The 18,343-nt window shown below is 46.2% G+C and overlaps 1 protein-coding gene across 1 annotated transcript in view; it reads left to right on the forward strand.

Annotated features, from left to right (window-relative positions):
* Nucleotides 1-425: 425 nt before the first annotated feature.
* CYP11A1 (cytochrome P450 family 11 subfamily A member 1) overlaps nucleotides 426-18,343 on the forward strand; it is a 67,597-nt gene continuing 49,679 nt past the window's right edge. Inside the window, exons 1-2 of the mRNA XM_073650785.1 lie at nucleotides 426-673; nucleotides 5,292-5,447. Coding sequence (XP_073506886.1) covers nucleotides 426-673; nucleotides 5,292-5,447 — 404 coding nt within the window. The remainder of the gene's footprint in view (nucleotides 674-5,291; nucleotides 5,448-18,343) is intronic.

Here is an 18,343-nt window from a genome sequence, read left to right on the forward strand (position 1 = left end):
TGTTCAGCTTCTTCTGCTCGGCAACTTGCCGCTTGCAGTTTGGACAGAATCTTTACTATGAGAGGTTCCCTTTAAACACATACTGGGCGTATTCTTTTTTATAGCTGCTTTCACAATCATATATTGTGGTAATTGATTAAATAATACCAATATGGGCTAGTTTTGTAAGTATTAAATAGAACAAATTAGGGTATTTACTGATGTAAAATGTCAATTGGAAGATTTCTATTCTGGTTATTACTTTTTCCAGCATAAACCTCTAATGCACATTCTCCTTTAGAAAAGCTGTCTCCCTTCTACGTGTACAGCTGTAACCCTGAAATCTCCCTCTGCTCAGGGCCATGTCCCTCTTTCTCCTCCTTGTGTCCTTCATGTTTTCTACAACTCTATAAGAGAAGCCCCCATCCCTATGACCGACAGACACCATGTTGCTCTCTCGAAGACTTTTTGTTCTTCCTTCTGCAACTGGGCTGCTGAGCTATCACTCAGTGGTAAGTGATGGCTCAGCAGTGGCCAGTTACCAAACACCAGCAACTCCTATGCCTTATGACCAACTACCTGGTGACTGGAAAAATGGATGGACTGGCTTGTACCACTTCTGGAAGAAGGATGGATTCCACAACATTCATCATCACATGGTAGAAAATTACCAGCGTTTTGGACCTATATACAGGTATGAGAGATAAATACACACTATTGCCATTGCGCCATAAATGTGATAGATGAGCATTACAGTTAAAAATCCTATAGCTGTGTATTATACATACAATAACAGCAAGCAAAAAATAGGGTTCATATATATTTGGTATTTGCATATTTTGTAGAGTTAATTACTAAAAAAAATTATTGTATAAAAAAAATTTGCAGAAGTGTTACGGATATATTTTATTTTTGTTTAGTGTTTGAAATGTAGGACAAAGGCAGTAAACTTGCGTTTTATAGAAGAGCACAATGATATAAAACTTGGTATCGTAAATGGAAAGAGAATAACTGCTTATTATATAAAATAAGTGAAAAATAGACATCTGTATGAGAGAAGCTGTATGGGAAACAGGAAGATGGCGACGTGTTCTGAATAGGAAGAAGGGTGTACGCCACAGTTAGGCACCTTTGCTGGCAACTTAATTCTCCCAAGAACAAAGGAATGGGCATTTCAAATCTATTGGAAGCATTTCTTCCCTAACATCTTCTGTAGAGGGAGAGGCAAGAAACCCCCATATGTATTATAAAGTTGTAAGATTCTGCCAAAATTGGCAGGTTCAGCTGGCATTATTCTTATGTATACGTGAAGCTTAACTACATTGAAGCAGCTGGAGCAGAATTGAAAAATTATGAATGATCCCAGAATCTGTTCTATTCTTGTTCATGAGCGTTGTCTAATATTGCAGCTCAGCCCTATTCGTGTGAATGCACATTAGACTCAGCCTCTGGATATTAATATAGATATTTCAGGCAAAAAGTAGACCTTTGTTTTTAATCTCAAGGGGTTTAGCTTGGAGTCAGGAGGAATAGCTTTTGGTCAAAGTACTTGGCCAACATCTATCTAAGGTGTAAGTCTTATACTCCTAAATTTCATCTATTTGGTCCTCTGCCGTCTAGCCCATAACCACACTGCTACACAGATACATCTAACAAAGAGAATGCTGAAATTAGAGTGTCTGTCAATGTATGTTAGCCAGAAAAGAAGTCAGTATGAAGGTTGTTGTAACTAAGTTTGTTTAAATGAGTGATGAGTCTCATCACTTCAGGTAAGCATTCAGTCTGTCAGATATTTCCACTATAGTGCTTAAGCTCTTGTTAAATAATAGTCTTCTGTATTGAACTCTGCTCCCAAACTTTCTGAACCTCTGATTACATTTAAGATGGTAAGCTCATATGGTTGAGGACCTCTCTTCACACTAACATTTTTTATTTGCTCATTTATATTGTTTAATCACAGGTAATAATAGCCTAACCCATCCATGTAACCAGAAATGGCATACAGATGCTAGCCTGTTTTTATACAGATGCATCTCACTAAATTAGAATATCACGAAAAAGTTAATTACACACAGAGTCATTACACACAGAGTGATCTATTTCAAGTGTTTATTTCTGTTAATGTTGATGATTATGGCTTACAGCCAATGAAAACACAAAAGTCATTATCTCAGTAAATTAGAATACTTTATATAACAACAGCTTGCAAAATGTTTTTAAAATCCGAAATGTTGGCCAACTGAAATTTATGTTCAGTAAATGCACTCAATACTTGGTCATGGCTCCTTTTGCATCAATTACTGCATCAATGCGGCGTGGCATGGAGATGATCAGCCTGTGGCACTGCTGAGGTGTTATGGAAGCCCAGGTTACTTTGATCGCAGCCTTCAGCTCGTCTGCATTGTTGGGTCTGGTGTCTCTCATTTTCCTCTTGGCAATACCCCATAGAGAAGAGTTAAGGTCAGGTGAGTACAGTGATACTGTTGTTTTTAAACCAGGTATTGGTACTTTTGGCAATGTGGACAGAGGCCAAGTCCTGCTGGAGAATGAAATTTCTATGTCCAAAAAGCTTGTCGGCAGAGGGAAGCATGAAGTGCTCTAAAGTTTCCTGTGGACCTACACCAGCAGATGACATGGCTCCCCAAACCATCACTGATTGTGGAAACTTCACACTAGACCTCAAGCGGCTTGGATTGTGTGCCTCTCCACTCTTCCTCCAGACTCTGGGACCTTGATTTCCAAATGAAAATTGGGACTCTGGGACCTTGTGGAGCGTATAATGACTGCCTTCTGGACATCGGTCAAGTCAGCAGTCTTCCCCATGATTGTGGAGCCTACTGAAACTGACTAAGGGACCTTTTTAAACACGTAGGAAGCCATTGCAGGTGTTTTTTTCGTTAATTATTGTAATTCACTGAGATAATGACTTTTGTGTTTTCATTGGCTGTAAGCCATAATGATCAGTAATAACAGAAATAAACACTTGAAATAGATCACTCTTGTAATGACTCTATATAATATGAGTTTCACTTTTTGTATTGAAGAACTGAAATAAATTAACTTTTTGATGATATTCTAATTTAGTGAGATGCACCTGTATATGCAAACCAATGAAGAAAAACCAAACAAATTTGTGAAGAAATCAAACGATCTTAAGAATATAGAAAAACCTTTATTGAGAACACAAGTAAATATGTGGTGGCAATGTAGGAGATGGCTGCACACACGATATTAAAAACATAGAAACAACATAGTAAAAATGACAAATGCAACTGGACCTGCTGGTACTAGACGTATATGAAACGTGTAATAGTATAAGTCAGGGGCTTCCAAATGAGGACAATGAAAATGGGAAACTATTATATAAAGTGCTTAATATGCAAACCATCCAAGAATATATGTATCTATCTTTCACCATTCAAGTTAGCAAATAATAAAGTGCAAAACACATGGTGTATAAAAGTATATAGCACACAGTGTTTAAGCTTCCATATAACAGGTGTATGAATGCACGTAATAATAGCTGGCAAGTATTTCTCTATCTATTACAATGACTATATTAGGAGTATTTATGTTCACATAATAATATAAAACAAATATCAATCACTCATAAAATAATCTATAGAGAGTGTGCACTCTAATAGATAATAACTAACAGTGACCAGAGCTAACGAGATAACATGATGTAATGAGCATGTAGTGATGATGAACCACAATATAACACAATACCTTGAAAGGTCCAGGCAGGAAGTGTGGCGCCACACATTATAACTTTTATCATTATGTGATTGCTTTCTACATATTGTAATGCAGCGGCTTGCTGCATTGCTAAAATGTCCAGGGGGTGTGTTCTGGCTGACCACGTACCTCCCCTTCAGGTGACAGATCACATGACTGTGACATCATCACAGGTCCTGTGCGCACAGAGGGATATATATATCCGGGTGGTTGTGAAACACGGGATGCAAGAGACCTGATCCCTGTGTCTGGGACACCATTAGCCCTGGAAGGCACGTGGCCTGGAGACTACGTCTGGGGAGCCTTAAACCACAGCTGTGGCAGAACAGAGCTGATAGAAGCAGCTAAGACCCGGCAAAGGTAAAAACGGTGCGTTATATGGACATTGATGTTGTTACCTTGCTGAAGTCTGTATCTGAAGCCAAGCGGGCATAGCTGCCACTGAAAAGGCTCTAGGATATTATATGTGTAACATTCCTGCTAGCCACTGAGATGGACTGTGTTATAAGCAGTTTATGACGTGTAATTAAACTGCTGGACTTCATGTTACTGGAAAACATTGCATGTGTGCTTTAATTGACCCGGTGAAGTGAGTGCCCATCAACATGATCATTAGCGCTACCTTACAATATATATCTAGTACCTGCAGGTCCAGCTGTATAGCTGTATATGTCATTTTCACTTGTTGTTTTTAATGTTGTGTGGGCACCTGTCTCCTACATTGCCACAACACATTTACTTGTGTTCTCAATAAAGGTTTTCCTATATTCTTAAAGGGGTTGTTCACTACTAGGACAACCCCTTCTTGAACTAAATGTTTGGCCCCGATAAAATAAAAAAACCTATACTCACCTCTGGTGCCGTCACCATTCCAGCGGTGTCAGCACTCGTAATCCAGGGTCTGTGGTGCGGTGGAATGACACGTGATGCACGGCGCCCAATCAGCGCTGGGGTCACTGTCCCCACCTTCAGATGTTTTGAACATGGAGAGGAAGTCTGGGCTGCAGCTAATCTCTGGCTCCTCCTTATGTTCAATTTCAAACAAAGGCGGGGACAGTGACGCCAGCGCTGATTGGGTGCCAGGCAACACGTGTCATTCCACCGCACCACAGCCCTGGGACCGTGAGTGCTGACACCGCTGGAATTTCGCCAGCACCGGAGGTGAGTATAGGTTGTTTTATTTTATCGGGGCCAAACATTTAGTTCAAGAAGGGGCTGTCTTAGTAGTGTCCTAGTAGTGGACAACCCCTTTAAGATCGTTTGATTTCTTCACCAATTTGTTCGGTTTTTCTTCATTGGTTTTGTGTATTTTCCCAAATGGTCTAGTGTATATATCCAGCAGATATATGTATACTCTAGGTGTTATCATACTCATCATTATTACTCACACCTAATCTTCCTACTCATACACTTATGCATATACTATCTGCTTAGGCCTCATCTTGTTTCTTAACTGTTTTTATATATGGCACAGAACAGACAGTCATCCTATAGATCCGTAATTTAATTACGTCATTAAAAGCCATCTGTGGAGATCTATTTAATATGACATATTGCTTACATTCTTCACACAGGGAGATTCTGGGAACATACGACAGTGTTTATATTCAGCATCCTGAGGATGCTGCAGCACTATTCCAGGTAGAAGGGATACATCCTGAGCGCCTTCGGGTTCAGCCATGGTATGAGTATCGTGATTATCGTAATAAAAGATATGGAGTGCTGTTAAAGTAAGTTTTCCTATTACTTTATAACTATTTCGGCTGCACCACTATTACATAAGTTAATTATTAGCAGTAGTAGTGCTGAAAGAGCCCCTCCTATGTTGATGATGTAGGACCCATTTTAAAAATTTACTCCATGTGTCATTCTTCTGTACTCACTTGGGTGACATGTTTGTGGGTTATTTTACAGCTACCCTATATCTGGTATCTAGTAAATTAGATTTAAGGTAATTTCTTCAGAGCATGATTTACTGAAAAAAATGCAGTAACTGTACTTTTCCATATTAAATTCATTGAAAGTATTCATTGCTCAGCCTTTTCAAATGTCCATTGCATTTAATTGTACTGGCCAATGAATTTCTGCATTGTTGTTGATGAACAAGTGTTCATAAGAGTTCCCAATTATAGGCCCATGTAAATCTTTAACCTGACGAGCAAGAAAAATGATCATTCATAGGGTGATCAGATCATCTATACTATACTATATTATTGTCACGCCTGCACGTGGTTCATGAACCCACTGTGCCACAGGGCTGGGCTTACCTAGAAAAGGGCATAGCTAAGCGGCTACCTGGTGTTTACTGGAGCTCCTGTCGGTGGAGTCAGGCTTGACCTGCAGTTAGCCAAACAGGTACCACTCCTAGGCAGTCCCCGGTACTGCAGCTGCTGACTCCAAGGGTCAGGTACGCTGACACGGACTGGACTCGGAGTAGCTTGGCGAGACAGGATATGGACTCTGTTAAAACAGCACAAGTTCTGAACAGAACGGATACTGACACGGAGTCACAGACAGGGCTGAATTTAGATCCTGTAAAAGGGTCTGACAGGTTCTCGTACTGACGGAATGGTTTCAGATTTGAATAGCGCAGATGCGGTTTTGGTTCAGGTACCACGGGTGCGGCCACAGAGTTCAGTGACCGCCGGATGCGGTTTCAGAGTTCAGAGAATGCCAAATGCGGTTTCACAGACAGACGAGGGGAGCAGGTTTAGGCACTGGCCACACACGGACCACGGGAGCAGGTTCAGGTACTGGTCACACATGGGCCAGAAGAGCAGGTTCGGGAACTGGCCACACATGGAACGGGAGAGAAGGTTCAGGCACTGGCCACATACAGACTAGAAAAGCAGGATCAGGCACTGGCCACACACAGACAAGGGGGGGATGTTCAGGCACTGGCCACACAAGGATCAGGGGAGCAGGTTCAGGCACTCGCCACACACGGGCCAAGAGTTTGGGTTCAAGAACCGTCCACACAAGGACCAGGGGACCTAACAACTCACTAGTTCCACACTAACTAACTAATGAATCAATGCTGCTTAGGCACCTCCCTATGTGGAAGGGTGCATTTTATACAAGATGCCTCCAAGCTGTTGGCTGGCGGTCTCTTAGCAGGTGCACGCACTGCCCCTTTAAGAACAGGGGAGTGCACTAGGTGCGCCGCCAGGAAATGCACAGACAGAGGCAGGAGGCAGGGAGCATGACGGGGACCATGCCGCGTGGCCGGGGCGGTGAGTATGTCGGCATCCCTGCATGGGGGAAGGAGGAGAGCCATGCGGAGATGCCGGAAATAGCATTATAGTACCACCTACTTATGTCCCCTCTTCTTCAAGCCCACAAGGATTCTATGCAGTTAAATTGGAACCCTACTCTTCTTCACAGACTCCCACGATTTCTCTTAAGGACCATGTCCTCTCCAGTCCATGGGGGAGGAGCACGGTAAGGAGAACATGGGGAAAAGCGTGCTATTGAGAACATGGGGGATAGCATGCTATTGAGAACATGGAGGGGAGCATGCTATGGAGAACATGAAGCGAGGAAGCACACTATGGAGAACATGGAAGGGGGGAAAGCACAGTATGGAGAACATGAGGGGGAGCACGCTATTGAGAGCATGGGGAAAAGCACGCTATTGAGAACATGGGGGAAAGCACTCTGTTGAGAACATGGGGGGGAAAGCATGCTATGGAGAACATGGGGGAAAGCACGCTATTGAGAACTTGGAGGGGAGTATGCTATTGAGAACATGGGGGGAAAGCATGCTATGGAGAACATGGGGGAAAGTATGCTATGGAGAACATGCGAGAAAGCATGCTATGGAGAACATGGGGGAAGCACGCTATGGAGAACATGGGGGAAAGCACGCTATTGAGAACTTGGAGGGGAGTATGCTATGGAGAACATGGGGGGAAAGCATGCTATGGAGAACATGGGGGAGCATGTTATGGAGAACATGAGGGGTGGAGAATCAAGTTATGGAGAATATGAGGGGGAGCACAATATGGAGAACATGAGTGGGGAAGCACAGTATGGAGAACATGAGGGGGGAAGCACAGTATGGAGAACATGAGGGGTGGAGAATCAAGGTATGGAGAATATGAGGGGGAGAACAATATGGAGAACATGAGGAGGGAAGCACAGTATGGAGAACATGAGGGGGGAAGCACAGTATGGAGAACATGAGCGGTGGAAAAGCACAGTATGGAGAACATGAGAGGTGGAAAAACACAGTATGGAGAACATGAGGGGGGAAGCACAGTATGGAGAACATGGGGGGTCACGCTATAGAGGACATGGGGGGAGAAAAGCCCACGATGGAGAACATGGAAGGGGGTGCATGCTATGGAGAACGAGGGGACAGCACGTTACGGAGAACATGGGGAGGAGAAGGCACACTGGAAAACATGAGGTGGGGAGCACGCTATGGAGAACATGAGAGGGGGAGCTCGGTATGGAGAACATGAGGGGGAGCTCTGAATGGAGAACATGAGGTGGGGAGTACGCTTTGGAGAACATGAGAGGGGGAGCTTGGTATGGAGTGGGGACAACTTGAGGGGGCTGCATGGAGTGGGGACAACGTGGAGATCATAGTGCGTAAATGAGGAAGGTGTGGTGGGTATAATTCATAATGGAGAGGACAGTGTAGTGGTTTTCATTTATGATGGGATGCTGTGAGTGTCATATTTCACTAGGGAAGACAGTGTAGGGGGAATATTTTATAGGAGAGAATTGTGTGGAGACCGTGAACCATAAATGAGACAGTGTGGGGTCATTTTTGTGCAGGGAGCACAGTGAGGGGCAATTATTTTTTCAGGGGCACAGCATAAGGCTTATTTAGGGCACAGCAAGGGTGGTTATTTTTATTCAGTAACATTATAATGACACTGTTATTTTAAAGGACACTGTGTTAGGCTGTGCTGCAGAAGACCAGAGAAAATGGAAGCCTGCAGAGACGAGCTGTGGATGTGAGAAGTCATCATAGAGTCAGGTACTTAGATCTAAGGTGCATTTACATTGGTCAGTTGCAACCTTTAAACAACCACTGAGCTGCTATATGAAGCAGTCGCTTAATAGCCTGTTTAGACAGGACGTGACTTCACTTTCATGTGCACAGAACGATCGTTAACATGATTGCCCTGTGCACATAGGAAAGCATCGTTCTCAGCAACATATGTGTACACACGAGAATATGTTGCTAAGAATGATGATATACGTATATGGAGTCTTTCTCCCCCAGAATACCAATTATTCTGCATACACATTTATATAGGGGACATAGCCCAGTCATTTACAGTTTTAACTTGGCTTAATAATTTATTTTTTTATATGCAAATTAAGGTGCTTCTGGGCACCCTTGGCATTGCCTGTGTTTTGGTGCACTGTTACACCCTCCTATTTGTATATTAAAGCCATTCCCTTGTTATAATTGACAGAGTTCCTTTGGTGAGAGTAAGTGCTGCCTAAAATAACTTTGCATTTCTGCTCTTGTGCCGTGACACTAGAGGAGCACAGTATGAGTGTCAGTGGGAACGTCTGCACAATATGACTGCAGGGCACAAAAAATAGCTTTTATTACATCCAGAGACGATGCCGTCAGGTCAGATGGACGTCTCTGGTCTTGATCCGGAGCCTCCTCTCTTTTTACGATCGATGTCTTCCTTCCCTGCTTCATGTGGATGACGCGTCCTATGTCATCAGGACGGTGTCCCCCATTGCACTCCTGTGGAGTCGTACTTCTCTCTGTCCTGCATGCTCTGGCTTTACCTACAGTACAGACCAAAAGTTTGGACACACCTTCTCATTTAAATATTTTTCTGTATTTTCATGACTATGAAAATTGTACATTCACACTGAAGGCATCAAAACTATGAATTAACACATGTGGAATTATATACTTAACAAAAAAGTGTGAAACAACTGAAAATATGTCATACTAGATGGTGGCCCGATTCTAACGCATCGGGTATTTTAGAATATGTATGCGGCCGACCGGGCGCAATCAGCAGAACGTTGTTTAAATTTGGCGCCAAAATCGCTGATTGGTCGCGGCCGCTGGTCACGACCAATCAGCAGAGCGGGGTTTAAATTTGGCGCCAATATCGCTGATTGGTCGCGGCTGGCGGTCGCGACTAATCAGCAGAGCGGTGTTTAAATTTGGCGCCAATAATGCTGATTGGTTGCGGCCGGCGACCGCGACCAATCAGCAGAGCGGTGTTTAAATTTGGCGCCAATATCGCTGATTGGTCGCGGCCGGCGGTCACCACAATCAGCAGAGCGGGGTTTAAATTTGGCACCAATAATGCTGATTGGTCGTGGCCGGCGACCGCGACCAATCAGCAGAGCGGTGTTTAAATTTGGCGCCAATATCGCTGATTGGTCTCGGCTGGCGGTCGCGACCAATCAGCAGAGTGGTGTTTAAATTTGGCGCCAATATCGCTGATTGGTCGTGGCTGGCGGTCACGACCAATCAGCAGAGCGGTGTTTAAATTTGGCTCCAATAATGCAGATTGTTCGCGGCCGGCGGTCGTGACCAATCAGCAGAGCGGTGTTTAAATTTGGCGCCAATATCGCTGATTGGTCGCGGCCGGCAACCGCTACCAATCAGCAGAGGGATGTTTAAATTTGGCGCCAATATCGCTGATTGGTCGCGGCTGGCGACCGCGACCAATCAGCAGAGCGGTGTTTAAATTTGGCGCCAATATCGCTGATTGGTCTCGGCTGGCGGTCGCGACCAATCAGCAGAGCGATGTTTTAATTTGGCGCCAATATCACTGATTGGTCGCGGCTGGCGGTCACGACCAATCAGCAGAGCGGTGTTTAAATTTGGCTCCAATATTGCTGGTTGGTCGCGGCCGGCAACCGCGACCAATCAGCAGAGCGGTCGTGGTCGGCAACCGCGACCAATCAGCAAAGCGGTGTTTAAATTTCGCGCCAATAATGCTGATTAGTCGCTGCCGGCGACCGTGACCAATCAGCAAAGCAGTGCTTAAATTTGGCGCACATAATGCTGATTGGTTGCGGCTGGCGACCGTGACCAATCAGCTAAGCGGTGCTTTAATTTGGCGCCAATAATGGCGGCCTCGACCAATCAGCAGAGCGGTGTTTAAATTTGGCGCCAATGTCGCTGATTGGTCGCGGTCGGCCGGCAGCCGCGACCAATCAGCAGAGCGGTGTTTAAATTTGGCGCCAATCTCGCTGATTGGTCGCGGTCGGCTGGCGGCCACGACCAATCAGCAGAGCGTTGTTTAAATTTGGTGATAAAATGCCTGATTGGTCACGGCCGCTGTTTAAATTTTGCGGTAAAATGGCTGATTGGTCGCGGGCAGTGGCCGCGACCAATCAGCACAGCGGTGTTTAAATTTTGCGCCAAGATCACTGACCAATCAGCGAATAGTATTGGTGAGGACCGGGGAGCGGAATCGTATTGGTGAGAACCGGGGAGCGTCGCTGCCTGTAAGGCTACTTCCGCTGGAGATGAGCGTCTGCTTGCAGCAGAAGTATCCCGACGGCAGCGCCGCTCCCCGGTCCTCCCTTGACACCCTAGCCGCATGGAGGTCAGCGGCGCCGCCGCCGGTCGGGATACTTCTGTTGCTAGCGGCCGGGAGATGAGCGCGTCGCGCCGCCTCATCTCCCGGCTGCATCGCCGCTGACCTCCGTCCGGCAGATGAGCCGCTAACGGCCGCCATCTTTTTCTCAAATCCCGCGTCGCTGATTGGCCGCGGCAGGACCAATGAGCGACGTGGGATTTCCTGGACAGACAGACAGAAAGACAGACAGACAGAAAGACAGACAGATAGATGGGATGAGACGATTATATATATAGATTCTAGGTTCTTCAAAGTAGCCAACTTTTGCTTTGATGACTGCTTTGCATTGTATTTACTTAACTATGAAAATTGAACATTCACACTGAAGGCATCAAAACTATGAATTAACACATGTGGAATTATATACTTAACAAAAAAGTGTGAAACGACTGAAAATATGTTTATATTCTAGGTTCTTCAAAGTAGCCACCTTTTGCTTTGATGACTGCTTTGCACACTCTTGGCATTCTCTTGATGAGCTTCAAGAGGTAGTCACGGGAAATGGTCTTCCAACAATCTTGAAGGAGTTCCCAGAGATGCTTAGCACTTGTTGGCCCTTTTGCCTTCACTCTGCGGTCCAGCTCACCCCAAACCATCTCGATTGGGTTCAGGTCTGGTGACTGTGGAGGCCAGGTCATCTGGCTTAGCACCCCATTACTCTCCTTCTTGGTCAAATAGCCCTTACACAGGCTGGAGGTGTGTTTGGGGTCATTGTCCTGTTGAAAAATAAATGATGGTCCAGCTAAACGCAAACCGGATGGAATAGCATGCCGCTGCAAGATGCTGTAGTAGCCATGCTGGTTCAGTATGCCTTCAATTTTGAATAAATCCCCAACAGTGTCTCCAGCAAAGCACCCCAACACCATCACACCTCCTCCTCCATGCTTCACGGTGGGAACCAGGCATGTAGAGTCCTTCCGTTCACCTTTTCTGCGTCGCACAAAGACACGGTGGTTGGAAGCAAAGATCTCAAATTTGGACTCATCAGACCAAAGCACAGATTTCCACTGGTCTAATGTCCATTCCTTGTGCTCTTTAGCCCAAACAAGTCTCTTCTGCTTGTTGCCTGTCCTTAGCAGTGGTTTCCTAGCAGCTATTTTACCATGAAGGCCTGCTGCACATAACTTAACAGTTGTTATAGAGATGTGTCTGCTGCTAGAACTCTGTGTGGCATTGACTGGTCTCTAATCTGAGCTGCTGTTAACCTGCGATTTCTGAGGCTGGTGACTCGGATAAACTTATCCTCAGAAGCAGAGGTGACTCTTGGTCTTCCTTTCCTGGGGCGGTCCTCATGTGAGCCAGTTTCTTTGTAGCACTTGATGTTTTTTGCAACTGCACTTGGGACACTTTCAAAGTTTGCCCAATTTTTTGGACTGACTGACCTTCATTTCTTAAAGTAACGATGGCCACTCGTTTTTCTTTACTTAGCTGCTTTTTTCTTGTCACAATACAAATTCTAACAGTCTATTCAGTAGGACTATCAGCTGTGTATCCACCAGACTTCTGCACAACACAACTGATGGTCCCAACCCCATTTATAAGGCAAGAAATCCCACTTATTAAACCTGACAGGGCACACCTGTGAAGTGAAAACTATGCAATGATTAAGAACTCATAATTCGAAACGCGTTTGCTGATGTCCTCCTAAGGCTGTTTTAATACTTTTTTCAGGGAATTGGATGTTTCGCCCTCAGCAGTTCGCCCCCAGCAATTCGCCCCCGGGTACATTTTGCCCCTGCACATTTTGTCCCCAGCATTTGGCCCCCAGGATGTTTTGCCCCCTCACATTTCACCCCCGCACATATCGCCCCCAGTTCTCCCCGGTCCAGGGGCGAAACGTGCGGGGGAAAAATGTGCAGGGGCGAATCTTACTGAGGGTGAAATGAAAGGGGCAAAATGTGAGGGGGCGAAATGTATCTGAGGGCGAACTGATGGGGGCAAACTGCTGGGGGCAAATTGCTGGGGGCGAAACTTCCTATAACCCTTTTTTCATGACCTAATAAAGAAATTGATTTTAGAGGAATTGTTCAGCTGGATTTCCCTGGTTTCCTGACTTATCTTCCCAGTCGCACTGCTGGTTCAGTGCTGCAATCTTCTAAGTGGGTGAGCTGATATCTCTTTTGCACTAATTGAATATCTCTAATCTTGGTCTGGGTAGTCCTTAAGAACCCAGAGCAATGTAAAAGAATAAAAAAAACATTATACTCACCTTACCCCTCGGCTTCTCACCGTCACCCATCTGGTCCTCGTCACATCTGAAGATCACTGCTTTCTTGTTATGTCATCGTGGCCTTTGCAAGAGCATGCATAGAACGCACCCTAGTCTAGTCAATCCTTGGAATCTGGTATCAGCATGAGAGGCCAGGGCATTTCAGCCCTAGGGGTGAAGATCCAAAGATATAAGGCATGGCAAGAACCAGACGGGTAATGTGAGGAGCGGAGGCGCAGGAGAGATGAGCAGTGATTTTTTTTTTTTATATTATTATGGCTTTTTAAGGTTCATTTTATAGATTATGCTGAATCTGCTTGAAAGTGCATTACAAAAAAATCTGCATTTTGGCAAATGCGTTTTTTAAAAAAAATTGAGTAGAATTCAATTCCTCTTGAATTGATTCACTCATCTTTAGTGTGTATGTATGTATGTATGTATGTATGTATGTGCTCTGTGTACATGTGTGTGCTTGTGTGTATGTGCTCTGTGCATACCAGGGCTGTGGAGTCGGTAAGCCAAACCTCCGACTCCGACTCCTCAATTTACATGACACCGACTTCAACTCCGACTCCACGACTCCGACTCCCTCATACATAGCTCATGTTTAAGTGATAAATTTACTGTAGCACAGATTCATCTCAGCTAATGTCTAGACCCTTAGATCAGGAATAGGACAGACATTTATAGGACATTTCATAACTTTCCCAAATTCTTATGACAAAATATTCCCCACAAACTGCATTGAACTACTGTATCCAATTTATTATATATTTTAGGAGTTGGAGTCGGTCCATTTTAAACCGACTCCGACTCCACCAAAATGGACACAGACTCCGACTCCATGACTCCAACTCCAACTGTGGCCCTGGTGCATACATATGTGTGTGTATGTGCTTGGTGTATACATATGTGGATATGTGTTCAGTGTATACATGTGTGTGTATATATATCTATCTATATAATTGTCTTATCACGTCTGTCTGTCTGTCTTTCTGTCTGTCTGTCCAGGAAATCCCGCGTCGCTGATTGGTCCGGCCGCGGCCAATCAGCGACGTGGCATTTCACAAAAACATGGCGGCCGTTAGCGGCTGATCTGCCGCACGGAGGTGAGCGGCGATGCAGCCGGGAGATGAAGCCGGCTGCTCGCAGCATACGTCCCCCGACCGGAGGCGCCGCTGACCCCCATGCGGCTACTGTCGGGAGATCAGCGGCTACGGCCGCTTATCTCCGGACGGTAAAAGTGACACCCCTCCCCTCTCCTCCCCTCCTCTACTCTCTCCTCCCCTCCTCTCCTCCCCTCTCCTCCTGTCCCTCCCCCCGCTTGCTCGGGACCCCGGCACCCGGCACCATACTTACCCCTCCCCTCTCCTCCTCTCCCCTACCCTCTTCTCCTCTCCCCTCCCCTCCCCCCCCCATACTTACCCCTCCCCATGCCTGCGCAGCAGCTCCTGTGTCTTCCGCTGCTGCTGTGTGACGTGTCAGGTCAGAGGGCGCGGTGGCGTCTTTACACCGCGCTCTCTCCTGACCGGTCACAGCGCACAGCGGGAACATGCAGGCTACGCTGGAGTCCAGAGGAGCAGCTGACAAGTGAGGTGAGTATTGGATTTTTTTTTTTTTTTTTATTGTATGGGGCCATAGGGCATTAAATGGTGGGATGGGGAAGTGTGACATCGTGGAGGGGCCATTATAAGGGAAGGGGGATGTGACATCCTCCATGGGGCACTATGGGGGGGATGTGACATCCTGCATGGGGTATTATATAGGGGGGATGTGACATCCTGCATGGGGCATTATAAGGGAGGGGGGGATGTCACATCCTGCATGGGGCACTATGGGGGGGATGTGACATCCTGCATGAAGTATTATAAGGGAGGGGGGGATGTCACATCCAGCATGGGGCATTATAACGGATGGGGGATGTGACATCCTGCATGGCGCATTATATGGGCAGGGGGGGAGTCACATCCTGCATGGGGCATATTCTAGAATACCCGATGCATTAGAATCGGGCAACCATCTAGTATATATATATATATATATATATATATATATATATATATATATATATATATATATATTGTGGTAAGACGACTCACTCAGACGCTTTCGGAAGTAGACTCAAGAACCGGGTTTCCTCTGCAGGCTTTATTTGTGTGGCATAAAGCTCTGCAGCTCCAGCAAAAACAAACACGGCCTTACTGGCAACATGACAAAACAAAAGATAACCAATAGCACAGTCCTTAGGAGTGTGGGGTTTGCCCACACTGGTCGTATCACAGCCTTCAGCTCCTTTTTGAGCTATGGTCTCCCAGTCTGGAGACCTTGCCTCTCCAAACACAGCAACAGAAAAAAAATAGTGACTGAGCATTTTGCTCAGCCACACCCTGAGGGGAGGTAGGGTGAATGACTTCCCACCCTCTTTGCCATTCACATAAAACCACACCCTTTAGGGAATTAACCCCCAACATATAACATGCTGGATGAAAGTTTGTAGGTTTCAGTTCACACAGCTGGAGTGTCACATACCTCCCCTCGCATATAACACCAGTGATGCTGTCACATATCCCCCCCCTCTGCCCAAAACCAGCGGTTTGGGCATCTTCAGACACCAGGCAGGGAATTCTAGAGAGGGCATCAGCGTTCCCATTTAACTTCCCAGGCCTAAAGTCCTCGAAATCTAAGAACCATCTTGTTACCTGGGCAATTTTACCTCTCTCTTCTCTCAACCATCTCAAAGGGGCAGGGACAGTTTAAATTTCCGGCCTAGTAGGTAATATCTTAGTATATCTACGGCCCATTTTATGGCTAAGCACTCCTTTTCTACTATTGCGTAGTTTTTCTCGCAGGACAAGAGAATTTATCTCCTGAGAGAGTACAGCTCCTAGGCCAACCTTCTGAAGCGTCCGTCTGGACCACAAATTCTTTCTTAAAGTCAGGTGCGACCAGGACCGGCGGCTTACACAGTGCTAGCTTCAACTGCTGAAACGCCGTCTCTGTTTTCTCTGTCCACTTCACATGGTTGATTTGGTACCTTTTAGGAGATCTGTAAGTGGCACGGCCATCATGGCAAAATTTGGGATAAACCGCCGGTAATATCCCACCAGTCCCAGGAGAGCTCTCACATGCTTCTTGGAGAGTGGTTGCAGCCAGGTCTGGATTGCCTCCACTTTATTGACTTGTGGCTTTATTTCGCCTCTCCCGACAACATAGCCCAAGTACTTTGCCTCCTCCTTTCGAACGGCACATTTTTTCGGATTTATAGTAAATACCGCCTTCCTCAGAACTTCCAGAATGGCCTGCAGTTTAGGTAGCTGACTAGCCCAGTCTGGACTAAAGACTACAATGTCGTCAAGGTAGGCTGCAGCATACTTCTTATGTGGGGCTAGGATCAGATCCATAGCCCTCTGGAAGGTGGCTGGGGCCCCCTGTAGTCTGAACTCCATTCAAGTGTATTGAAAGCACCCATCAGGTGTCAAGAAAGCCATCTTCTCCTTGGCCGTTTGGGACATGGGCATCTGCCAATAGCCCTTCGTCAGGTCCAGGGTGGTAATATGCCTTGCTGGTCCCAGCCTCTTGTTAATGCGGGGAATTGGGTATACATCGCACTTGGACACCTCATTCAGCCAGCAGTAGTCGTTACAAAACCTCCACTCGCAGTTGGGTTTTGGCATGAGGACGATGGGGCTCGACCATCCAATCTTTGATTCTTCTATCATACCGAGGTCTAACATCCTCTTCACCTCGGCTGAGATCACCTCCCGGCGTGCTTCAGGAATCCTGTATAGCTTCAGGTTCACCCTCACATGTGGCTCTGTTAACACGTCATGTTCTTCCACCTGAGTATGCCCCGGCAACTCTGAGAACAGGTCCCGATTCTGCTGGAGCAGTTCCCAACACTGTTGCTTCTGGGCTGGCGAAAGGGTCTCCGCTATTGTGACATCTTCCAACTGGCCTTCGGGGGTGGCCCCCAGGCAAGGGGTTCCCACGGGTTCCCGATCTCGCCACGGCTTGAGCAGGTTTACATGGTACACCTGGTGCAGCTTTCTTCGGCCAGGCTGGTGGACTCTGTAGTTCACTTCACTGAGTTTCTCCACCACCTCATATGGGTCTTGCCACTTGGCCAGGAACTTACCTTCAACGGTGGGAATGAGAGCCAGAACGCGATCCCCAGGCTGGAAATGTCTCAGTCTTGCCGACCGGTTATATACCCTTGCTTGGGCTTCCTGCGCCTGGGGAGATTTTCCTTCACGATGGGCATCACCTTTGCCATTCTCTCCTGTAACTGGGTGACATGTTCGATGATGCATTGGTGGGGTGTAACTTTGGTCTCCCAGGTTTCCTTGGCAATGTCTAGGAGACCTCTTGAATGCCGTCCATACAGGAGCTCAAACGGAGAGAAGCCAGTGGAGGCTTGAGGAATTTCTCTGTCGCAGAAAAGTAGAAATGGAGGCAGGTAGTCCAAGTCTCACCCATCCTTTTCAACGACCTTCCTGAGCATCGCCTTTAAGGTCTTGTTGAAGCATTCCACTAGGCCGTCCATCTGCGGATGGTAAACTGATGTCCGAATCTGGGTAAACTGAAGGACTCTGAATAGCTCCTTCATCACCATGCTCATGAAGGGGGTTCCTTGGTCTGTCAAAATCTCTTTTGGCAGACCCGTCCGAGCAAAAATATGGATCAGCTCTCGGGCTATACTTTTACTGGACGAGTTCCTTAGCAGTAACGCTTCGGGGTACCAGGTGGCATAGTCCATGACCACCAGGATGCATTGGTGCCCTGGGCCGATTTAACTAAGGGACCCACGAGGTCCATAGCAATCCTCTCA

The sequence above is a fragment of the Phyllobates terribilis genome, unplaced genomic scaffold (assembly GCF_046119375.1).
Source record: "Phyllobates terribilis strain yellow unplaced genomic scaffold, ASM4611937v1 Scaffold_11__3_contigs__length_659146591, whole genome shotgun sequence".
NCBI classification, from domain to species: domain Eukaryota; kingdom Metazoa; phylum Chordata; class Amphibia; order Anura; family Dendrobatidae; genus Phyllobates; species Phyllobates terribilis.